The sequence below is a fragment of the Hippopotamus amphibius genome, chromosome 8 (genome assembly GCF_030028045.1).
Source record: "Hippopotamus amphibius kiboko isolate mHipAmp2 chromosome 8, mHipAmp2.hap2, whole genome shotgun sequence".
Classification (NCBI taxonomy): domain Eukaryota; kingdom Metazoa; phylum Chordata; class Mammalia; order Artiodactyla; family Hippopotamidae; genus Hippopotamus; species Hippopotamus amphibius.
In genome coordinates, this window is record NC_080193.1 from 99790697 (window position 1) to 99816636 (window position 25940).

Below are 25940 nucleotides of genomic sequence, written 5' to 3' on the forward strand. Positions count from 1 at the left end.
ACTAATTTCAATTTCTTCCGACTTTATAAAAAGTTTAAAATAGAGTTAAAAAGTAATTATAACTACATATAAATATGGCTATATATAATAACTATAAGCATATGGTTATGAAAAAAGCAAACAAAAATACATGAGGTCATGTTGGCAACAACTGTTCATCCAAACTGAAAAAAAATGTACTAAATGGAGAAGTAAGAACATTTTGGAACTCTCCACCCAACTTCAATTCACTCCCAGGGGATTAATAATACTCTTAATTGCAGAATGGTGTAAATGCCCAGATAACAGCATATATAATATTACCTTAAACTTTAATGGTGCTTATTAATTGCCAGATGCTGGTTTTTTTTTTGTTTTCATGTATAAATTCAGTTAAATTCTTGTAACAACAGTCTTATGTAGGTACTGCAATTATGCTCATTTTATAGATGAGGATACTAAGCCAGAAAGAAGATAAGGAGGAGTGGTATAAGGATATTCAGCCAGGTTTTGCTCTAAGGATGGGTATGGCTCAGGCCCAGACTACCTACTGACCTTGATGTAGAAAATCCACTGCATCTACATTGAAGAGAATATCCCTCCTAGCCTTGTGCTCAGAGGTCTTGGCAATTGGGAAAGCCAGAGGCCAAGTAATGGCCAAGTTTGAGGGAATCCAGCTGCTCAGGCTTGATTGAAAGTCTGTATAAAACAATGGCTCTTCAATTCTATTTCTGTCTGGGTTCATATCAATTCCCAGTCAGCTCTCCAGAGGAGAGAGATGTATAAATATTAAAACATCTCTTTAAGATGTTGGACACTTATGAGTACTAACATTAAAACTATCTTTTACTGGCCTTTCTCATCCCACTGATTATTTATTGTTTGAAAGGATAAATACAGGAAAGCAATTGACCTAACAATGGCCTATTCTTGATTACACATTGCATTCAATACAGAAATTATGAAGAGGGTACTTTGGAATCTGTCTCTAGCATCAGCAAAGATTATGTAATGAAAAGGTATGTGGCTTCGCCTAATAGATTAATGCAAACCACAGGTCACAAGAGGCCTGGAGTAAGTGTGGTACAAATGTAGTATCACTACAGAGAAGTAGGTCAAAGCCTAAGGCTTCTGATACTTCTTTGTACCTCCATAGCTTTGTGTAGGATGCTTTGCACCTAACAGACATCTAATATTTTTTAATGGAATGAATGAATGAATGAATGAATGAATGAGGGAGAGAAGGAGGGCAGAGGGTCTGGCAGGTGAGAAGCAACATGCATGCTTTTTGCACATTTAGTGGGTTCCAACATTCTAAACTGCAATTACAGTGATAAATGCATTTTGCATCATATCCCAGTATTCACTCGCATACCCTGTATACATATGCATATGTATATATATAAAACGTAAAGAAATTATGAAATAATTCTTACGCTTGTTACAATCTATGCAATGATTTTTTCTATTCTTGTCAACTTCTTTTTATTGAAAAAAATGTTGGTTGATCCCACTAAATGGATTTCAAGGTTACAACCTGCAGTTTGAAAACCCCTAGCATAGCTGGAAGCTCATGCATGGATTTTGGAGTCAGGCCTGGGCTGGGATCCTGGCTCTGCCAACGTATCACCTATGTTACTATAGGTAAGTTTCTTAATTTCTCTGAGCTGGTAGCTTCACACTTGTGAAATAGATACCCACTCTGCAGAATTTCTTATCTTTCCAAAGCATAAATCTGAACAAGCCACCTCCATTTCAAGGGTTCCTCGTTGCTCTTGCGTCTAAACGCTTTATCTCGGATTGCATGGCCTTTAACAATATGGTCTGTGTTCACCTTCATCTTTTTCATCTAGCTGGCCCCAATTTACATACCATAGTCTAGCTCTTCTGATATATGCCGTTCCCTGAGTGTACCATGTTTTCTCTTTGAGCTTTTGTGCATGCTCTTCTGCGTGCCTGATTAATTTCTATGTTCTTTAGGTCACAATGTAGATTCCAAGGAGTGTTCTTTGACCACCCAGATCTTTATTTGGTGCCCTTCTCCTGTGCTCCTATAGCCTCTTTGGCTTACCCTTCTCATAGCACATCACCATTACTATTCCAATATATCAGCTGCATCCCTCTAGAGGGCAGAAGACTCTGTATTTGGTTCTAGTCTCTCTGTGTTATCTATATGTCTAAAAAATTCTGTATATTCCCTCCCACCTCTCTTAGCAAACAGGGTAAGTTAGATGAATATATCCTAAGGCTCTGGACACTTTTTTTGAAAAACAGTCAAGTCAATGCTTAAATGACAGCTTTAAGAAATCAGAGTAACACTTTGGCAAGCATTCCTCAAATGTGCTCACTTACTACCACCAGTGACTGAGGATGGCACAGGGGTGGAAGTCTTGGAAATGGATGGTCACTGAGTACCAAACCTCCTTTCCTAGCTCATGCATAATAAAGGAGAAGTTTGTCTACATTTGTCACCCCTGGAAGCTGACAACTTAGGCAGACATAAGTCTAGCACAAGAGTAGGGCTCTCAGAAGATGGAAAAAAAATTAATGAGAACATCAAGTTTTAAAGAGAGGGGATGGAGGGAAGTAGAGTTAATGGTATATCAGTTACTATTAGCACTTATCTGGTCATAGAGATTCTTTCATTAAGAGATTTCTCATTATTCTTTAAAAGTCACTTAAAAATTGATGGTAATATGTTCTAAGAAAAAAAATCTGATTGCTCTGTTCAACCGATGAATTTTAACTCTCTACGGATATGGAATCTATCACTGGGATTCCCAAACTGAAACAAGAGCACTTTGGCTCTGTTTGTAGAAACTAAAAAACACATCTCCAAATAATCTACTATATTCACCATTCAAATCCCTGCACATGGCCTCACAAAGCTGTGAGTTGGAAGTGAGAGCAAAAAAGCTGTTAAATGAAAGTAAAATTAACAGGAATAATCACTAGAGAAAGAGACTGGAGACAAACACCAAGAGAGGCTTGAACTTTACATGACAAAGCTGTGACTCAGTGAAATAGTAAATCTCTGAAATGAAGAAACTGTTTGGGAGAGAGGTATCAATGATCCTGCATTGCCCCAGGACCACAAGCCATGTTCACAGCTGGCTGTGATGCTTTCCTCTTAACACTCTTCTATTGTTCATCATCCTGTCTTCGAATTGCCCAAAACATACTTTTTCAGTATGCTTTCAGTTTTCTAGAAAACTAAGAATGTATGTTCCCCGCTTGCTTTACTTCAGTGATATCAGAAGTTATTCAGGGGCTTCCTAGGTGGTGCAGTGGTTGAGAATCCACCTGCCAATGCAGGGGACACGGGTTCGATCCCTGCTCCAGGAAGATCCCACATGTCGTGGAGCAACTAAGCCCGTGCACCACAACTATTGAGCCTGCGTTTTAGAGTCCGTGAGCCACAACTATTGAGCCCATGTGCTGCAACTACTGAAGCCCACACACCTAGAGCCTGTGCTCTGCAACAAGAGAAGCCACGGCAATGAGGAGCCTGCGCACCACAACAAAGAGTAGCCCCCACTCACCGCAACTAAAAAAAAAAAAAAAAAAAAAAAAGAAAGAAAGCCTGTGCACAGCAAAGAAGACCCAACACAACCAATAAAATAAATAAGTAAATAAATAAATTTATAAAAAAAGAAGTTATTCAGACTGAAATATTTCTGTCTATGCTATAAAAGAGGGTCTGCATTATAAGAATAGCCCTCCACAATGAGTTAGTAAGAATATATTTGAACAGAGTGCTATGTAGCATCAATCTATCATTTCTGCATTATTAATGGGAAGTGAAAAACAAAAGAAGAGAAATCATCTAGAGGCAATCTGTGGTGGATTCCATGGTGTGATTCCCTAAAAGCCACTAGAACGCCTTTCTCCCTTGTCTTTGCTTACTGGAAAGATGAAACACTACTTCTCAGCACCCGCTTGTGACTACAAGAAACTTATAAATAAAGGTTTTGCCAGTGAGAAGTTGTTGGGATCTTCTGGGAAATCTTTTCAAAGGGATGAACTGGACTGGCACATGTCGTTGGCCATTTGCACCTTTGTCCTACTTTATTCTTGGAAAGTGGACATGAAGTCTGGAGCTGCAACAGCCATCTGAGAATCATGAGGCAACATCAGAAAAAGGCCTCGCTACTCAGGAAAGTAGAGGGAAAAAATGAAAAGAGGCTACTTTATGAGGGCCAGGGCCACCTACATTCCTTAAAGGTTGTGACAAATACATCCATTGGGTTTCTGTTGTTTACAGTCAAACAGGATCTGACTGGACACACTGTTGTTATTGACAGGTCTTTTGGGGCCCCTAGAAATTTGGCTAGTCCATTCTGTGGACTACTATTGAGCCCAACTCTGTACCAAATGGACACTTAAGTAACATGGCAGGAAGACAGCATTAGTTCTGATGACAAGTTTAGGGACATCTAATGAGTTGTGATTTTTGACAAACAGTTGACAGTAACTAAACGTGTAATAAAAACAGTAGCTAACACTCTTCACTTACGCAGATGATACAACTGGTCTAAGAGAATCTGAGCTGTTTTCTAGTTTTCTTGCCTTTTTCCTCACAGTCTTTTTTGCTTATTTGTTTCTACTTTTTGTTTCTGATAATTGAAACATGACAGCAGGAGTTTGGGCTGAAATTAGGAATTAACCATTAACCACGTGACCATGGAATTTAACACGTTCCTAAACCCATGACTTTAAGAGTCAACAGCTAGATATAATCAATAACCTTCCTAAATAGTTATATTTTGTTCAATAAACTTATTGATATACAGCCCAATAATATAAAATATAATTCAACAATATATAGTCTAACAATATTCCTAAAAAGTTATAGTCAACATTTATTGAACTCTAGGCACTGGGGTAATTTCATTTAATCCACAAACAGTTCATAGGAAACAGTGTATACCCTTGTCCCCATTTTACAGTGAGGAAAATGAGGCTTTGAAAAATTAATACATTTGAAGCAAGGTCCTAGAAAGACCAATCCATAGCCTCAGGTCTTTCCCAAATTGAATGCATATGCAATTTCATGATTTTTTTATAATATAGCCTATATACACTTCCATTCTAATGGAATATATTATAATTATGTATGAGACAGTTTCAGATTTTAGACTTAGTTCTATGAGGTTAAGGACAGTCTCTAAATTTCTTTGTATGACCTCTGGAATACAAGAGATGCTCAATGAAATTTCCTACAAAAATTGGTGAATATCTGCTGGAGGATCAAGGTCACTTAACTGGAATACTGAGGACCTATGCGTTGTTTGCCAATTTAATTTCACAGCTGCAATGTACCAGTCAATAAATAAGTATTTAGTAAGCAGGTATTAAGTGCCTAGTATCACATGGATGATAGAAATATTTATTTTTCATAATTAAGTCTCAATGGACACTAACCTGGAGGAGAGAAAGTTATCTCCAGGATTCACCAAGAGCAAGTAATTCCCTTTCTTGTCAGGATTACTAGAGTGGTAAATCAAGGGTTTCTCACAAACACGTGTACATTAATATCAGTAAGATATCTGACAAGTCTTCCACGATGTTCATGGATGAACCAAAAATGCACACCAGGTAAACAGTACAGTGGATTAATAGCTATCTGAACATCTGAAGGAGTGTTGATTAATGGAGGTCTCAAGTGATGAGTTGCAGGGATTGTACTTGACATTGATCAATGATCTTATCGATGACATATACGCGTCCACAATGATTAAATATGAGAATGGTATAAACCGAGGAAGGATAGCTAATATATTGGAGGACAAAAATCAATACTTTAAAATATCTTTATTGGCTACAACAACTGGCCAAACCTAACAAGCAAATATTTAACTTGGTGCAAGATGAGCCAATAATGACAACTGACAGAAAAATTTAGGCCCCAGTAACAAGTGTAAAGAATTAAGACCAAAGGGGACTTCCCTGGTGGCGCAGTGGTTAAGAATCCGCCTGCCAATGCAGGGGACACGAGTTTGATCCCTAGTCTGGGAAGATCCCACATGACGGGGAGCAACTAAGCCGGTGCCCTATAATTACTGAGCCTGCGCTCTACAGCCCAAAAGCCACAACTACCGAGCCCACGCACTGCAATTACTGAGGCCCGTGTGCCTAGAGCCCATGCTCCGCAATGGGAGAAGCCACCACAATGAGAAGCCCATGCACAGCAACAAAGAGTAGACCCCGCTCACCACAACTAGAGAGAAAGCCAGCGCACAGCAACGAAGACCCAACACAGCTAACTGAATAAACAAACATAAATAAATAAAAATAAATAAATTAAGACCAAAGGATGTAAAAGCCCCATCAACTTCTGTGCTCCTCTGACCTTATCTGAAACACAGCCTCCAGTTCCACATGGCATGCTCAACAGAGGGTAGTCATGAGCTCAGTGACTTGAGTGTACTCAGAATATGGCTACCAAGAAGATAAAGATGCGGATTATAATACAAGATGTGACTAAACTAGCCAGGGGAGTTTATACTGAAGAAATGATTAAACTTCTCAAGGTCACATTTTGTTTTCTTCATCCTTGTAAAGCCAGCTCTGAGCACAGAGCCTGCCTCACGTTTGGAGTTCAATAAATACGTGTCAGTGAAGGTGGCCATAGCAGCCACTTCAAATATCTGAAGGGCTGATAATGAGGTTTATATCCTGTGTCCAGGTAGGTTGATCCAACAGCTATGGTAAATGTTATTTGGAGTAAAAATTATGTATTAAATGTAGACTGTTGTGGGAATTGTAGAGAAAATGGTGAGCCAAAGCAGGCAAGGTCCCCATCCCCATGAAGACTTAACTTGAGACTAATCATCTCCAAAATGAGCTGTGTACACCCCATGTGAGGGGAGGAAGAATACATTAGAATTATTACTTATGTTTTAAAAAAATCTCATTCTTTTATGAATTTCTATATTTGGTATGTGTTCTACAATGCATATACGAGTAAGGTAAATGAGTGAATATCACTTAGAAACAAATACACATATTTTGGAGAGTTAACACCCAAGAGCATTTTTACTGATATGGTGTGTGATGCAACACATCTGGCAAGCTCTAGTAAAGAATTGTCCAACAACCCCACGGAGTAACGCAGAACCTCAGCTGCGTCAAGCGCCACACACACTTTCCATCGCCCCTACTTGGGACTATTCCATCCTTGCCCAGACATAGGGCTTTAATGCTTCTATATGTGGGAGGCTTTAAATGCTGGCATTGCAAAGGAAGCCTAATGTGTTATGAACCCTAAGTAGTTGTCAGGGTTTGGGGACAGGACTTAACCCATGCTCTGTTCAAGTCCTGGGAGAAACAGCACTGTGCAAATACAGTCTTTTGAGTCTGTCATGGTGGTCGGGACTTTTTTAACCATTATCATGTAAAGATGAATCCTTTATAAGACAAGTTTTTCTCAGAAGGGCTGACAATTGAGCGCCAGCCCTCGAGAAGCAGGGAGGTGAGAGGCAGAAGCTATCCCTATTTGGAAGCCACTGAGAGCCATACAATATGACATGTTCCTTTGACACAGAGATATATGAACAAACAGAGGTATACTTTATACAGATACCCAAAAAATGCAAAATGTAAAATCGTATTTAACCATCGCAACAAGTCAATATAACCTTCCTTTTGCAGATGAGGTGAGGATCAACTACCTAGGCTGGGTTGAATTCCAAATCTCACAGTTAAACCCTCCAGGAACCCAGCTCCACCTCTCAGGATGGAGTTCAGTCTCCTCATGGAGGCCCACCAGGTTCTGTCATCTGCCTTTTGCCCAGCTCTCTGACCCTCCTGTCCTATCTCTTGTCATTAATCCCCTCACTCAGGTTTCTATTTTCTATTTTATTCAGCTTCCTCTAGTTCCTCTAATACCCCATGCTTCCTCTCACCTCCTGGCTTTCACCTACACTGTTCCCTATGCCTCCTACCCAACAACACCAGCCTCAGGAGCACCCTGTGCTTCCCTTACTGGAGCACTTTTCACACTGTGTTCTGATTGCATGTTTACATCTTTGTAGCATCTAGTGGGTGGCAAGCTCCATACGGAGGAGAGGTGGGCATCTTCCTCCTTATTCCCTGATGAACCCAGGACTGAACTCCTTACACTTAGTAGACACTAAATAAATAAAGTCCTGACTCCATGCTGTGTTATTTTGGACAACTTACTCAATTTCTCTGGGCCTCAGTTTCTGCAATGATAATATGAGAAGGTTATTTAGGATGGTCTCTGAATTCTCTTGTTAGCTCTGAAATACTGTCATGTAAAGAATTTCAAGATTGCAACCCTTCCCTCCTACAACCACTCTTCTCTTTCTTTACCAACAATCTCACTAAGTTCTGACTTCCTAATTAACTCTTATTGTCATTTTCCCTCTCCTCCTATCTAGCTATTGACATTATTCTCTCTAAATTAATTGACATCCTCTTAGTGGCCATATTCCAAATCTCTTTTTAGTCCTCATTTTGATGATCTCTCTGAAGCATCTGAAAATCTTACCTCTGTGATCTCTTCAACATCTTTCTCCTAGTTTTAAGCTAAGGTTTTTCGTCATTTCTTATTTTCTCTTGTCTCCAATGCCACTCTCTTATCCCAGACCCTCACTGTAATTCACCACTATAATCATATCTTAATTTATCTCACCATCTAACTATCTTCCTCTTTGTCTGCCATCAAGCTGGCAGAGTTATTTTCTCTAAATACAGATCTATCAGCTCATTCCCTAATTATGGCATTTCCATGGCTCCCACTGTACACAGGATCACCCACTGCACACACTCTACTGCTCATCCTTCTGGAGCCCAGGGCAGACACCACTATTCAAGCATAACTTCAGAACCCTTCTGAACACAGATCTGCAGACAGCTACCACCAATCAATAAGTGTGAGTGTAGCATGGAACCTATTCATTCACAATCTGGCTCCAATCTGCTTTCCAGCCTCATCTCCTCTCACTTTCATTCCCATCCACCCTCCATGTTCTTGGTGCTTCTGTGCTTCCCTAATGGGCACACTCTTTCCGACCACTTCACTCCTGTGTGTGCTAATTAGTCTGTAAGGAAAACAAATTTTCTACTGTATCTGGTTCATTCTTAGGTCTCCTTTTGGAGACCTTTCATGAGCAGAGTTAGAAAAGAAAAGCTTCTTTTTCTTCTGTTTACATTAAATTGCAGTAATCTCTTTCTAACTGTGTTGCTTCCTTCCTCCCTGGAATATGACTTTCTCTGGAATGGGACCATATCTTAGTCATCTTTGTATCATCCTTAGAGCTTACAACAGTAGCTAGAACACAGTAGGTGCCAAACAAACACTTATTGAGTGACTGAAAGACAGTACAGATGACTACATAAATGACAGGCCTCTAACTGTAAATAAGGTAGGGTTAGAGCTCAGACTTCCTGCTTATGGGCACTGTTCTGGATGCTGCCATAACAACTCACTTAGACTCACCTGGACCCAGGCATATTGGAAAGTTCAGAACTTCATTGATAAAAACCAGTAATAATGATGATGATGATGGTGATAGCTAACATTATTGAATGCCTGTTATTTGCCAAGACCAAAACTGCTGAAGACTGAAAGAACGAGAACAATTTTTAAATATGATTAAAGATAAGAGCAAAATACAGATAATGTTGAGTATACAGAGTTAGTTTGATCTGTTATCCAAAAATATGATAACTGTCTAAAATTCCACTGAAAGAACTTTAGATCATTTATTAATACAAAGAGGTCTGAGCCAAAGGAAAGAATATTGCTTAAACATGTCTGGGTTAGGCAGTAAATAACATTTTTTTTCTGATGACATTTTATAGTGGCTACAGTTACAATTATCCTAAGAAATTTCTACCCAGGTCAAATCTACGTGGGTGAAAATTAGTTTCAGAATATAGTCTCCTAGTGTTCCAAAGAATAGCCATAAGATCTGAAAAGAAAAATAAGCCTCAGGTGACAAAAATGAGGAGTAATAGCGTGGACTGTTGTATGCTCCTCTTAGAGACTTATAATGCATATTAGCTCATAATGCATTGGGGATAAGAAGACAGAAATAAGAAAACCTGTTTGATGTGGCTTAACCCAGAACTCTCTGCATGCATTTTAATAGTAAACATTTCAAAATAGAATGCTTAGTATTAATTTTCATGGAACTATAATTGGAAATACTGGTTTTGGAGGTTCCTAGAAACATTTCTGCACTGGGCTTCTAGCAGAGGGCACTTGCCAAGGGGTTTGCTGTGAAGACCTACCTGATTTAGAGAAGGTAAGGTTTGCTATCATCTGGGCCAGAAAAGACTCATGCCTGGTATTACCATTTACATGATAAAAATTCAACCCCTTACAGAGGCTTGGGAGAAAAAGGTCAGCTCTTAATCAGTCCTCCGAATTAACCAGTTTTGTTATGGCTGTCTCACAGTCACAGGAATTTATATTTTCATTTTATCCCAAAGAAAAACTTGACCATCTTTCTTTAATACTATCAACCTGGAAGCTTGACAGTAAGGATTAAAAATTGCTCCTTCCTTCCCACTTGGTTATTGGAAAGGCTCTGAAAGGTAATCAGTCTTGTGAAGCTGCACTTTACAGTCTGCATAAAAACACCATGATTTTCCTTCCTCTCTCCAACCTAATTGAAAGTGCATAATATCACCCAGCTGGGGAAATGTAAACGGTAAACATATACGATATATCATGCTATCCACACAATAGCTGGCTACTAATAGGGACTGGGTGGTTGTCAGGACCAAAGGGAATCTGGAAAACAAGTCTTTTTTTCATCTAGAATGAGAGCTCTTTGTGCCTGCCACACTTCCCCCCTCACCTCCTCCCTCCAGGCTTCAAGTTACAGCAGACTAAACCAAGGTCAGTCAACTCATTCCTTGTGTGTGTAATTCCAAGGGTCACCTAACAATGTATACTGACTAACACTCTCATACCAGCCTTTCAAGAGATGAGGCATTTTGCTTTTGGCAGGAGGTGGGGTTGGAATCGTCTTGTTCCCTACCTACTTCAATTGTACTGACAGATGGTCCTATTATCTCTTTCCTCAGCTGCTAAACCTAAAGATCCTTGGCCTTGTCACCTCTTATCTTTCTCTACTTCATCAAACGCCTATTGCCAAGATTATCTCCTTTCTACCTCTGATCACCCGTGAATATCTATGCAGGATCACATATGCTTTCAGTAGAAAATCCCAATCTTTTCAAAGTCTTCTGCGATTCTGAGGCTATCTATAATGACACCTACTTAGAAGTCAACACTCTCTTCTCTGACTCTTCACCTCCAAGTGTCTCGCCATCTTCTTGAATAAGTCTTTTACAGTAGGGCTCTTAGGAGGAAGGACAATATTCCTTCAAAGCTTTTATCAGTAGCTCTCTGTTACAATATTCCTTCAAAAATTGCTCTCTGTTGCCTCATGAACTCAGCTACTACTATCCATTCATGCCACCTTATAACTGGCAATTGTTTTATTTTTGATGGCTGATACCTTATGGGTAGGTCAAAGCATAGCACCTGTCAAGGGTACTATGTCATTTCCGTTTTAATAGATTGAGGGATATATTTTTATCTGCTTCAGCAGTGGAGATGATTTGAAACTTACTGAATTAAAACTACATTCATCTTTCAATAAGTTATATTACCTGTCAACTGGCACCGGTGGATGGTATGGCTTGTTGACCTTGGCATAGAGACCCTCTAAGTGGTCTCTCTCTGGAGACAGTGGACGGCCATCTCGAGGGTATCCCAGTGGTGCAGCCCGAGGGGGAGATGGAGACCTATAGACATTAGCTGGTGCACATGGTTCCCGGAAGTGGTTCACTCTGGCATAGTTGGGGTCCACTTCATCATCGTCCATATCATGCAGTGATCCAATCGCACTAGCAGCGTAATCAATAAGACCTCTGGCCTGCTTCTCCCTCAGCTCCTGATGTTTTGCTCCAATCCTGAAAGATGGAGAATAAGATATGTGTGAGTTTATATGCTGATACAATGATAGACTCTCCTGAATCTATGTTAATTCCTCCTCGTCAGTCATAACTGTCACTTTCCTGGATACTCAAGATCACACCATGCAGAAATGCCAATAGTAGATTCCACAGGATTAATTTCATATCTCTGACCTTTATTTGTCATAGCGCTTTTACCTTTATAGCAATACTATAGGTATTTTAACATCCTGCCCACTGATGACTGGGCTGATTGCAGAGTCAGAGGCTGATTTTCATTAACATTTCCCCCCTATAAATGGGTTGTGCTCATGGGAACAGTCCATCTTGGTGTAATATTATAGAAGTCTGCCTTACGACAGGGATGCATGTTAAGGAGCCCATTAGAATCTTATACTTTGTCTATGTATGTCATCATTTGGTGCCTTCGAGTTCTAGTGTATTCTTCTAAAGAAAAGAGCCTCCAAAACTGATTTAAATGTGAAAAAGAAATACAGAGGCTTTTTGGTCACTAAAAGCAGTGGGATCAGAGATAATTTATAAGAGACGCTGAGTTTTTTGGTTACACAAATGGGGATCATTGTGTTTCATTATACAGGGGCTAGGGACAGAGTAAAATAGTGAAGAAATTAATAGGCTCCTGACAGAGACGAATTGGCACATATAAGTGAATTAAACACCATTACTGGCAGAACTCCACAGTGCTAAAGCCTTTAGTGATATTACAAAATGCCACTGCTAATCAGTGTACTGTGTAGACTACCGGGAATGGGAGCAGAAAAATATACTTAGGTGGATTCCAAATCCATCTGAATTTTGAGAATTTGACATTTAATCTGGAAAGTGTTAGACCAGATCTCCTAAATTCCCAGTTACATGTTAAAATGGAAAGGTCACTGTGACCTCTTATTGGACGATGGTGATCTGATGGTGTCAGGAGTTGTTCTCCACTAATGAGGAAAGAATGTAACCTCACGTCGTCAGGCAAACAAGGTACATTGTGTACAGGAGGAGAAAAATAAGATGATGCTGGCTCAGGTGGTGAAAGAAAGACTCAATAAAGGATGGAGATAAATCTGAAGACGTGGTCTCAGAGAATATGAGAGTACTGTAGGCTAGAAGTGAAAGATCTATATATGCCAGGAAATATATATTGAAGGCCTGGATGAGCGAAAAAACCAAAACTGAATTCTCTCAGTATCTTTTCCTCTTCGAATAAAAACAGCTGTTTTTGCACATGGGAGCCAGTTTTATTTTACAGAACATCAAAATCTTTGTAAAAATCTTTAAAAGCCACGATCTTTCAAGGTATTTTCCCTTTTGGCAGAATGGCTTTTTTTTTTCTTTGAGTAGAGAGGAGGAAGGAAAAATAAAAAGATGAAGAAGAAGGTATAGGACAAAAAAACCAGTCACAACAGATGAAAATTAATGCCAGGATACATCATTGCAAATCTCTTTTGACTAGGTCAAATCATGTACCCTACACATAAGTAATGAGAAGAATTTATATTTTGTGCAAAGGGGAGCTTGAATCTCTAAGGGATTTTGAATGAAGATGAAAGGAAGATTACACAGTAGGGTACCCGTTAAGAGGCCCTGCCTGTCCTCTTTCAATGCATGTTCGTCCCAGATTCATGGCTGTTTGTTTTGAATAATTTTTGATGAAAAAGATGACCTGCTCCCATTCTGCAACAAAACAATCTTTCCAGGGATAGTGCAGACTGGACTATCAGAGGATGCTTGCTGCAGTGTGATGATAGGGATGGATTTCCATTGCAAATAGAGCACAGAACATCAATAAAGTTAGGGGGTGGGATTTTGTGTGGTTACTATTCCACCTAAGTGGGATGCCTTCTAGAGAAATCACTCAGCAGAAAGATGAACATCTCATGGCTGCCACACAGGGCCACACTTCTGCATTAATGAAAGAGGAAAACACCAAGCTTGATTTTTAAAAATCACAGAAATAGAACACTAGAATCTGTGTTCCTTATTTCATCACTTCTCTTTCTTAGGGGTTTTCTCATTAATTAAGCTTGCAGAGTACGTAAAGATTCTCGGATGAAAAGTACTCCATGTATGCAAAGCAGTATTTTATCTTGTACTTCTCCTTTCTAAAACAAAACTAAATTTCTCCTTGATCCTCTCTGCGCCACTGAGTGTTTCAGTAACTAATTTCATATTAATCACTCAGTAGGTGAAATAGTCATTTCTCTGAACCGTCATTATTATGCCATATATCAGGATCTCTCCATGTGGGGGAGGACAGGGCAATCTCTGCAAAGGGGTGTATGAAAGCAGAAAAGACTCTCTCAAGAGAGAAATGTCAAGGAAACAGATTTTTTTTTCCGTTGCTTTGACCTCCCTCTGTCCCAATTCAGTGTGAGAATTCTGTTTACAGTCATTTCCACGTGCATGTCTCCTTACCCCTGGGCACTCAGCCTGTTAAAATATCTATTTTTTCAAATAGCCCTGGATAATATCCCCTTTTTATTGGATGGTACCACCAGTTTCCTCATTCTCTCCAGCACAATTGTTGAAGTCTCCTCCCTCTCTCTTCCCCTTAAAACCACTATGCTTCTTTTTTCCATTATACCTCTTAGATAGCCTCTTTCAGTTCCATTTCTTTAGCCACAGTCTGGTGTTCAGGCTTTATATTGCCTAGATCTGCACTGTCCAATATGGTGGCCATTAACCATATGATCCTATATAAATTTAAATTGCAATTAATTAACTGGAATTTAAATTTTAAAAAAATTTAAAATTCAGTGTCTCAGTTTCACAAACCACATTTCAAGGGCTCAACAGGCACATAAGCTAGGGACTACTATATTGGACAGTGCAAAATATAAACTAATTCTATCATTGCAGCAAGTCCTATTAGATTGTACTGACTAGATTATTCTAAGATTTTTTTGATACATTACCACATCCCACTTTAATCTATACCTTAAAAGGTGATTAGAATAATCTTCCTCAAAAGAGCATTTCTATCACATCTCTGTGGGATCAAGGATCTCTAACAGAAGAGTGTGATAGATGACAGAGTAAGAGTACGGTTATTTTACTTTGTTCCCTGAACTCTAAATGAATGAACAATTGAGAAATTGGGAAGCATATTCCATCTACAATATAATTAGAATACAGCCATAATCTTAAAACATGCAATGAAATTCGAACTCAATCTGAAAGGGGTAGTATGTCAAGAGTTGATATATACATTTGTCTCTAGCAAGGTAGACATTTTACTGAAAGTATGAGAGAGAGTTCACAGGACTACAGATGACAAACTTTTACTTAGAAAAACAGAGTTTGAAGACAGGGGTAGAACATTGGAATTGTAGGGTAAATCTTTGTGAGATTCCAAACTCAGAATGAAGGAGAGACAGGGCTAGAAGAGACAGATTTCCTCTGAGAGAGAAATTTCCTTCCACCCTGAAGACACTTCATGGAGGTATGTGGGGAGAAGAGAAAAGAAGCAGGAACCCGCTCTGTAGCTGACAGGGCAGGATGAGCAGAGCAGAGGTAAACAAACACGAACCCAGCAAAATAAACCTTAAAGTATCTAAGAAGCTTCACTAAGCAGGCTGATCTCTTGTTAGGGTGATCTGTTCTCCCCAAATGGAAGGCCATAGAAAACAAGCCCTCAGGGCAGTGAACCCAGCAGACCAGACAAGAAGATATTTTGAGAGAACATATGGAATTGAAGTGGCTGGTGCCCTGTCATATAATACTATATTTTAGTACAGATTTCTAAAAAAAAAAAAAAAAAGAAATTAAACACCATAGAACATGAAATTAACTTAATGGGTCATAACAAGCACTTAGAAAATTAAACATAATAAAAGAGAAAATATCAGGGGTTACTGCATGTGGTAAGCATAAGTATTGTGTCAAGACAAAAATCAAGTCATCTAAAAATCCAGGCAGGACTTCCCTGGTGGCGCAGGGGTTAAGGATCTGCCTGCCAATGCAGGGGACACTGGTTCCACCCCTGGGCCGGGAAGATCCCACATGCCCTGGAGTAACTAAGCCCGTGCACCACTACAACCAAGCCTGAGCTCTAGAGCCCGCGAGCCACAACTACTGAGCCCATGTGCCGCAATTACTGAAGTCTGCATGTCTAGAGCCCATGTTCCGCAACAAAATAAGCCCGTGCACTGCAACAAAGAGTAGCCCCTGCTCACCACAACTAGAGAAAGCCCAGGTGCAGCAACGAAGACCCAATGCAGCCAAAAATGGATAAATAAATAAATAATAAATAAATCTCAAAATAAATAAATAAATAAAAATCCAGGCAAATTCAGGCTGGCCTCAAACATGAATAGAGACAAAAGAAAAACATTTCCAAACATTCACAAACTCAAGAGAATATTAACACTTGTTGGCTCATCTTGAAAAACTACTTAATAATGAAGAGCAGCCAACCAAGAATTGAATCCAAATGAAGAATTCAGCCCAGCAAAGCTGGGGAGTGACAGGTGTGGAGGTGAGCAAAACATTCATTTAAATATAAAACGAAGGCTAAACATTTGTAGAAGAATAATTACAGAAAAATGTAAATATTATAAACTCATGATACAAAACTATCAATATGAAAATCAGAAGCTAATAAGGAGGTGATTTAGGAGAAAGCATTAATACTCAACAAATTTATTTTCTCGGCTTTTAAAGCAGGCATCAGTAGTTGCCACTTAAAGTTGATAAATCAGGAAACAGGGGTCATCATATATGAAATACAATTACAAAAAACCCAATAAAACAATGAATTAGCAGAAGAGAAACACACAAAACAAAACCCCAACCATCGAGTAGAAAATAGAAAACAGAGGGAGCAGTAAAAAAGAGAGCAACAAAAGATAAGATTTATCTGTTATGAGAATAAATAAAAATAGAATATATTTCTTTATTATACCTAAAGGATCCCAGATGTGATAGAAAAGAAAAACATACTATGTGCTATCATAATGGTGAAAAATAAGATACAACCTAAATGTTCATTAATAGGGGAAATTAAATATTGTGCAATTTAAAAATAGGGTCATGCTACTCCTGTACTAAAAAGAAGTAAGACATACATATGGCTCTGGAGAGTCATAAACATTTGTATGATATATGTACGTATCTTAGTACACGCATAGGAAATGTCTGAAATATACACAAAAAAATCATAAACATGGTTGCCTCTGGAAAGTGGAACTGAAGGTATACTATTTGAATTTTTATATCATATATTTTTAGGATACCTTAAAAAATTTTAAAAATATAAAAAGTCCCTAACAACTACTTACTGACTGTTGTAGAAAATCAAAATTGAAACAGAACAAAACAAAATACTAAACAGGTACCAGCGGGCATCCTTTGTTTTCCAAACCTGGTTTCTCATGACTCCATCATCAACTCAGTTATGATAATAATTTTCTTCAAATTACTATTCATTGAACATTTGTTTGCTCCCTCCCAAATCAACTGGTTTGGCCTTGAGTATCCATTTTCCACTAATTAACTATTCAATTCTAGTTTTCTCTAGAATTAAGGCTAAACTTACTCATTTACAGCTCCCATAGACCTCAGTAATTCTCCTCCTCTCCAACTCATGTATCCAGTAAATTCTCCATTAACCTGCAAGTGTTATATATTACTTTGTAAAAACAAAACAAAAGAAAAATCTTTCATTGATTCATTTCTGGATATTCTGTTTCCAGAACTAGGCTACAAGCTCCTTGAGTGTCATGTTTTTCTTTCTGCTAATTTTGGCTGATTGATGTATTCACTCACAGTTACTGATGTTATACTGCATACCAGAAAGAAGAAAGGAACAATGATCGGTCCCTGGCTCATTATTGGGAGATATAAACAAGTAATAACAATTCATTGGAAAACAAAGTTACTGCACACACAAAGGGTAAGAGTCAATTCAGCTTAAGGGTTCTGAGGAAGAATCATGAAGGCAGTGCCACAGGAACCGGGCTTTGAAGGAACTTGTTTCAGGAGGCGGGAAGAGATGGTGTGAGGCACTCAGTCAGAGAGAGGGACACAAGCAAAAGGGCACAGAAACACATAATTTACTTAACGCTGGGGTGTTAAGTCTGAAGTGGTGGGACGCACTGGTTTGAGTTATCCACCTACTGCTCCCCGACAAAAGTAACACACTTAATAAAAGCTACTGGCAAATTTCTACTAGGTTTATGTAACATAAGTTTGCCTAATATTAAAATTTAGGATGAGGAAAATCCTATTACAACTTTTTTGTTTAACCATTTATTATAAAATGAAAGATACAGAAATTCATACAAAACAAATCTATGGATAAAGGAACTGGTATAAAGCAAACACGTTTGTAACTATTACTGAGGTCAAGGACTAGACCTTTGTGGGATACCCCAGAAGGTCTCCATGTGTTCCCTCTTCATCACAAGCGCATCTATGTTATATATGTATCTCCTTTCCTCTATGTTAAAAATCCTGCTTCTTAAGCCACAGAAAATGCTGGAACTACATAGCACATGGTTACAACTTGCTTTACTCTATATTACACATGTAAGTTTCAAAATAACAATATCAATAGCACCACCAGTATGATTATTAAAACAAGTTAAACTTCTCTTTTTATAAGCTCTTCCCCTCATCCCTCCATTTTTGCAGTTGTACTATATCTATGTTGTTGAAGCGTATAGCTGCTACATACTATACTTCTATTTAACTATCATTTAATCTTAGCTCTATAAGTAACTCATTAAGACCACAGTCCTAATGCCAATAAACGTGCAATCATTTACTCCTCAGGAAGAGCTCATGAGATAGTGCTTCTTAAGTTGACAAAAGTATGCCCTTTATATTTGAAAGCCAGTTTTGCTGGATATAAAATTACTGGCTCACTTTTTCCCTTGAATATTTAAAATGTGTGACTCCATTCTCTATTTTCTATGACAAAGTGTTGCTGATAAAAAGTTGGATGACAATCTAATTTTATTTGTCATAAATTACTTATAATAACGTTCTCTTCTTGCTTATCTGGTCAAATTATTTTATTTGCTTTTCTTTAAAGTCTAATAATATTACTAGAAGAGTCATTTTGGTTTCATAACTCTTTCAGTATGTACTTTTACATATACTTTTAAATTTTATATCAGAGAATTTTCTTGAATTATAGCTTTTATTGTTAATATTGTGTGATACAAGTTGGATATAAAAACCAATTGCATTTTTATATACTAATAGTAATCAGACAATAAAAGCAAGAAAACAATACCATTTAAAATAGGATTAAAGACTATTATGAGATTAAGGATAAATTTAAGAAAGGACACTGAAAACAAGAAAATACCGATGAGAGAAATTAAAGAGAATCTAAATCAATGGAGAGTTATATCTTGTTTGTGGATAAGAAAACTCAATTATTAAATGACAATTCATCCAAATTGTTCTACAGGCTCAATGTCATCCCAACCAAATTCCTAGCAGGTTTATTTTCCATACTTACGTGATTTTAAAATTTATTTGGAAATTTAAAGGGCCAAGAATAACCAAAACAATTTTGCAAAATAAGAATAAAGTTGGAAGACTTAACACTACTAATTTCAAGACTTACTATAAAGCTTCTATAATCAAGCCAAAGGTTAGACAAATAAATGAATGGAACAGAAAACAGAGAGCAGTAACAGACTCACATGAATTCAGTGAAGTGCTTTACAACAAAGGTGCCAAAAAATTCTATTAAGAAAGGACAACTTCTTCGACAAGTGGTACTGGAAAAACTAGATATCCATAAGGGAAATAAGAATCTTGTGCCCTACATTATACCATAACAAAAATCAATTCAAGGTGGAAGATAGGCCTGAACATGAAGGCTATCACAATAAAGCTATTAGAGTAAAACAAAAAAGAATATCTTCGCAGCCGTGGGGTAGGCCAAGAGAGGACACAGAAAGCATGAGCCATAAAAGAAAAAATTGGTAAGCTGGACTTTATCAAAATCAAAACCTTCTTATTCAAACAAATCAAGAAAATGACAGGCAAATGAGAGAAAATATCTGCAGCACACACGTCTAACAAAGGACTTGTATCAAATATATTGAAAAAAAATTGTAACTCAATAATAAAAAGGAAAATGACCCAATTAGAACTGGGCAAAAGGCTTCAACAGATACAAAAGAGGATCTAGAAATGCCAAATAAGCAAATGAAAAAATGCCCAGCATTATAAATCAATCTTTAAAACCACAATGAGATACCCCTACTAAAATGAAAAAGAATGATAACATCAAATGTTGGAAAGGATGTGGAACATCTAGAACTTTCATACATGGCTGGTGGACATATAACATGGCATAATCCCTTTGGGAAAAGACGTGGGAGTTTGTCATAAAACTAGACATACATTGAAGCTATGGCCCAACAATTTACCTCTCAGGTACGTATGCAAGAGAAATGACCACGTATTTCCACAAAAATCATTGAAGAATGTCCAGTAGTAGCTTTATTCATGAAAGCCAAAAATGGAAATAACTCAGATATTCATCAGTAGGAGAATGGATAACCAAATAATAGTATATTCATACAATAGAATATAAAAACTAAAAAATAAACTCTACTGAAATACTCAAGAATAGGGGTGAATCTCAAAATTATCATGCTTAGTGAAAGAAAGTGGACATAAAGAATTTACTATATGATTCCAATTATAAGAAACTCTAGATCAGGCAAAACAACCCTATGATGATAGATATCTGATCAGCTGCTTCACAAAGTGAGGGGTTGCTGAATGGGAAAGGGCATGAGGGAAGTTCTTGAGTGATAGAAATAGTCTGTATCTGAATATAATGCATCAAAATAGAGTAGATAATATTCTTCTGTTTACTTAAGACTTTAATACTTCATTGCACGTAAATACTTTTCAATTAAAAAACTTAAAACAGAAAACAAAAATAAAAGCTAAAAATGCCAATTATGTTATTTATTCCTTTTAAAATCCACGTGACAAGATCTAACACATCTGGAGTCATTAATGCTAAATTTACTTATATATAATTCCTTTTTAAATGTATTACCTAAAAGTAACTGTTATCATAACAAATTAACAGAATGAGTGTGATTGCTCAGAAAATATTTAAATTGCTTAAGGAAACATACCCCTTTTTACACAATTTAAACACTCCCAAAGTACCAATTTAATAGCCAGCTATTGATTTTGATAAATACATATTGTTATTGATCCATAAAAACATCCTCTAAAGACTAGACAACTTGTTTTAAGCCTATTACAAGTTTCTGCATTCATCATTCAACAAATATTTATTGAACACATACATGTCTCAGGTTTTGTTCTTGATGCTTGGGATTTATCAGTGCATATAAACCTTTGCCCTTGTAGAATTTATATTCTAGTCAGGGGAGACAGAAACATACAACAAAAAATAAGTAAAATAAAAAATAATATTAGATGGTAGTAAGTACTATAGAGGAAAATAAAATAGGGCAAGGTGGTAGGAGTTTTGTAGGAGGGTTACACTTTTAAATATGTGTTAAGGAATGGCACCACTGAGAATATTAACTTAAAGACTTGAAGAAGAGGAGGGTGAAACTGTACAGATAACTGGAGAAAAGTATTTCAGGTAGAGGGGATAGCAGGTGCAAAGGCCCTGAGGCAGGAAAGTACCAAAACCAGGGAGGAGGCCACTGTGAGGGAGTAAGGTGTCAGAGACCAGAGAGGAAATGGGGGCCTAGACCAGGCAGGCCTTGAGATCCCTGGTAAAGATTTTGGCTTTTACTCTCAGTGAGGCAGGAAGCCAATGGGAGGTTTCAAGCAATGAAGGCTTGAATGAAGATGTAGCAATGGAGATGGTAAGAAGTGGTTGGATCCATGAGCTAAAAATAAAACTGGAATTTTATGAGACTGACAGCTCTACCTACTGCACTAACGAGGCACCTAAAACTGGAACTTTAAGATACTCTATAAAGTGTCCTCCACTGGGACTTCCCTGGTGGTCTAGCGGTTAAGACTCTGTGCTCCAGTGTGCCATGGTGTGGCCAAAAACAAAACAAAACAAAACAAAACAAAACAAAACAAAACAAAAGAAAACAAAACATGCCCTCCAAACACTTTAAATTAGGAAGGTTGTACCTGACACAAGAGCCCATCCTATCCAGTACTTCATCTATCCAATAGGAAAAACAGACACTAATAATATTTGTGATTCCCCTCTCCCATGACTGTATAACTTAATTTTCACAAGCTACAAAAGTCCCAATTTTCTAGATGTGGAAACTGAGGTCCAGAGAGGTTCAGTATTTTGTCTAAGAGCTCACATTTTATTAAGTGGCAGGAATTGCATTCTTGAATTCCACCCAGTGTTTAGCTTCAAAATTAATGTTTCTTTCATTTATATTAACCACAAATAGTCTAAACATGAGCATGTTTAAAAATTTATAATGAAAACTTTCAGATTCTCACACGTAGAGATAAACCCCCATATGCCTACTCCCAGTATATTCAATAATTATGAAGATTTAGCCACATTTTCATCTATTTTTTTCCTTTAAAGTTTTTTGCTAAGTATTTTGTAGCCAAACCTAGTCATTTATCTCCTATATACCACAGAAGGTATATCAAATAAATCATGAACATTTTATTATATAACAACAATGCTATTACCTATCCCACTTAAAAATTAACAATATTCTCTGGTGTCATCTATTACCTGGTACATAAACAAATCTCCCCAAGCGCCTACAAAATGTCTGTCTCTCCCACTGGATTTACTTGGATCAGGCTCCAAAATCTATCTACACCATGAATTTGTTTATGTCTCTTAAGTCTCATTTCCTGTATAGAAGTGTATTCTTTTTCCTTTCAGCTTTTTAATTTTTCCATGCCACTGAACTGTTGCAGAAACCAGTCAGACTGTCCTGTAGGTGGTTGCACATGCTAGATTTGGTTGCTTCTTCATAGTGTGATTTAACTTATTCCTACATCCCCCATATTTCCTGTTTATGAAACGTAACTCAAGAGCAGCACTGCCCAACAGATCTTTCTGCAATGATGGAAATGTTCTATACATGGGCTGTTTCATATAGTAGCCCCATGTGGCTACTGAGCACTTGAAATCTGACTAGTGTGACTAAAAGACACATTTTTAATTTGAATTTAAATTTAAACAGCTGCATGTGACTAGTGGCTACCATACTAAACAGTGCAGTTAGAGACAGACTCAGGTTCAACTTTTTGAGGAAGAGTACTGTAGCAGGTGAATGTTGGTTCTACAAAAGTTATGTCCACCTGGAGCCTGTTACTGTGACCGTATTTGGATAAAGGGTCTATGTAGATGTACTTAAGCTAGAGATCTCAAGGTGAGAATATCCGGAATTATCCAAATGAGCCCTAAGTCCAATGGCAAGTGTCCTTTCAAAGAGGAAAGACAGAGAAGAATCAGGAGAAAAGGCATCGTGAAGATGGGGGCAGACATTTCAGTCAAGCATCTATAAGCCGAGGAATGTCAAGGATTGCTGGCAGCCAGCAGAAGCTAGGAAAGAGGTGTGAAAGGGATTCTCCCTCAGAGCCTCCGGAAGGAGACAACTCTGCTGACACCTTGATTTCAGACTTCTGCTCTATGAAAGAACTAAAGAGAATGCATTTCTGCTGTAAGTCAAGTTTGTGGTGATTTGTTACAGCAACCCTAGGACACTAATACAAATACCTTAAAGGCAGTATATGTGCTTTACGTTGTGTCATATCAGGAGGTAAACAACCTCAGGTTGTCTTTCTTTAGTGATATGAAGGTGATATTGATGTCTCCACTGCAAAGTTCCCCAATCAATCGCTCATTTAATCATTTCTTCCATTGATGATTTTTGCCTGAATTAATGACTTCATTAGGGGTTGAAAATGTTAATTTTAAAAAGTCATTATTCCCTTTACATTTATTAGCTGGAATTTGTTTGCAAAGAAAAACTTTCCTGCAAAGTTTTGGGTGTTTTGATTATCCTAAATTATACCTAGTACAAAGAAGACAGAATGAATGCTTAATTACTTTTAACTGCTGAGTCAGAGTAAGGAGTAAGTATCCTAGGTATTTCCAATAGTGACCAATGAGTTGTTAGATACCTTTTTAGGGGTGGTAAGGGGTTGTGAATATCATTATGAACTTATGTTTTTAAAAAATACAGATTTAGGGTTTTCAATCAATTGCATTCCTTACTTTGTTGCACACATTGTCCCATATTCTGTCACTGGGGACTGCTTTATGTTGGCTTCTTTGTCCTTTTGACTTGACCCAGTTGTCACTGATGGCTTCCTCGCTTTCTGACAAACAAGCTGTCCCAGGTTCATGGTGAGTATCTTGTGTCCCTATCCTGAAAGCAGCCATTTCTCCCTGGAACTCTCTTGTTAGTGGTAAATGATATCCAGAGAACACAATCTGAGCTCTAGGAGGGCTCCCTGGCATTGGGTTATCATTGCCTCTGTGACTTTCCTATGGATAGAGCTAGGAAATACATCTTTTTGAAAACCAGCACAAGTTCAGGCTAATATTTCTGATTCACATTTAACATTACAGAATGTTACTTTAAAATTTTTTATATTTATTTCTTTTTTTTTTAAAAATGAAAAACCTTGATTCTTAATACCAATGACATAAGTATTTATTTGTATTATCATATATATGATTTAAAATACATATTGTTTTGAAACAATATTAATGGTACTAACAAACTACTGAATGAAGTTTAAGATGCTCATGGCTTCATTTTTTGTTAGAATATATCCCGCTAAATATGTAGAATCAAAATGCTGTGTTCCACATCACATCAAGAATTTCTTTTTCCTGAGTCACTATGCAACCAATTTGTTAGATTATCCATTTTGGTTTGTTTTCCATTTTTAGGGATTTCTTTTGGGTTTTTTTGAGTTTAATTTCATTTGGTAAGTATGTAAAACATTTAGATTTCCAAATTCAATTGTATACAACATGTAGGTATACAGCTTTCAACAGTCTTCTCTGTCTTAAGCAATATATATTTTTTTAAATGAAAGCAAACAGTATTATATATTTATATCCCATCTTTCTCACACAAAAGGTAGATTACTTAGCATTCCTTTCTACATTTTGCTTTTCACATGGCAGTATCTAGAAGAAAAAGTAAACAGATCCTTCTCATTTAAAAAAAAGTTTCACAGTAGCCTACTGTGTGGACATGCTTTTGTTTCCCTAATAAATCACATATTTTTGAACATTTGGATATTTCCAATTTTTTGCTATTACAAACAATGTTATAATGACAAATCTTTGTAAAATATTTTTGCCATTAAAGTAGGATTGCTGGGTCAAAGAGAAGCTCACATATAATTTTCCTAGATTATAACAAATTTCCTCCCACAATTGTTCTATTTTGCATTACCACTTGTAGCGTGGGAGGGGGCCCATTTCTCTATGGTCTCATCAACAGAGTACATTGTCAAACTTTGGGATATTTGATAAACCTAGGTGAGAAGTGATATTTCAGTGAAGTTTTAATTAGCCTGTCTCTTATTATGTGACGCTGAGTATCTTTTCATATGTTTAAGGGCGGTTTTCATTTCCTCTTCTGCGAGCTGTCCATATCTTTTGCTGATTTTTCTATCAGATTGTCATTTTTCCCCTCGATTTTTCAAAGACCTTTGTGTAGTAGTGACATTAGTTCTTTGTGATACAAGTTGCATATTTTTTTCTGAGTTTGTTATTTGCCTTTCATAATTCCACTTAAAATTATTCAGTAGTATTTCACACTTTACACTTTACCCTCAAAAGCGTTATACGACGTTGTTACTTTTGCACACTATGTTTTGATGGATTCATCTCATGCGGAATGTGTCAGCAGTATAATTCTGGCTGCTTTGACCAGTGTGAGGAAGATGGAGGCGCTGGAATTCTCTTTGTTGCCACTGTGTGAGCCTGAACAACAGAGCCAGAGATGAACAGACAGCAGAAGAGGAGGTTTGCTACCTGTAGTGGTGACAGTATTGGA

The 25940-nt window shown here is 37.5% G+C and overlaps 1 protein-coding gene across 3 annotated transcripts in view; it reads right to left on the reverse strand.

Annotated features, from left to right (window-relative positions):
• The window catches only part of PARD3B (par-3 family cell polarity regulator beta), a 977181-nt gene that overhangs the window by 158049 nt on the left and 793192 nt on the right, over window positions 1-25940 (reverse strand). For all 3 annotated transcript variants that reach the window (XR_009055026.1, XM_057744363.1, XM_057744365.1), the window contains exon 20: window positions 11635-11937. Coding sequence is in view for 2 of the 3 variants with exons in the window: in XM_057744363.1 (XP_057600346.1) it covers window positions 11635-11937 (303 nt within the window). In the remaining variant the exon portion in view is untranslated. The remainder of the gene's footprint in view (window positions 1-11634; window positions 11938-25940) is intronic.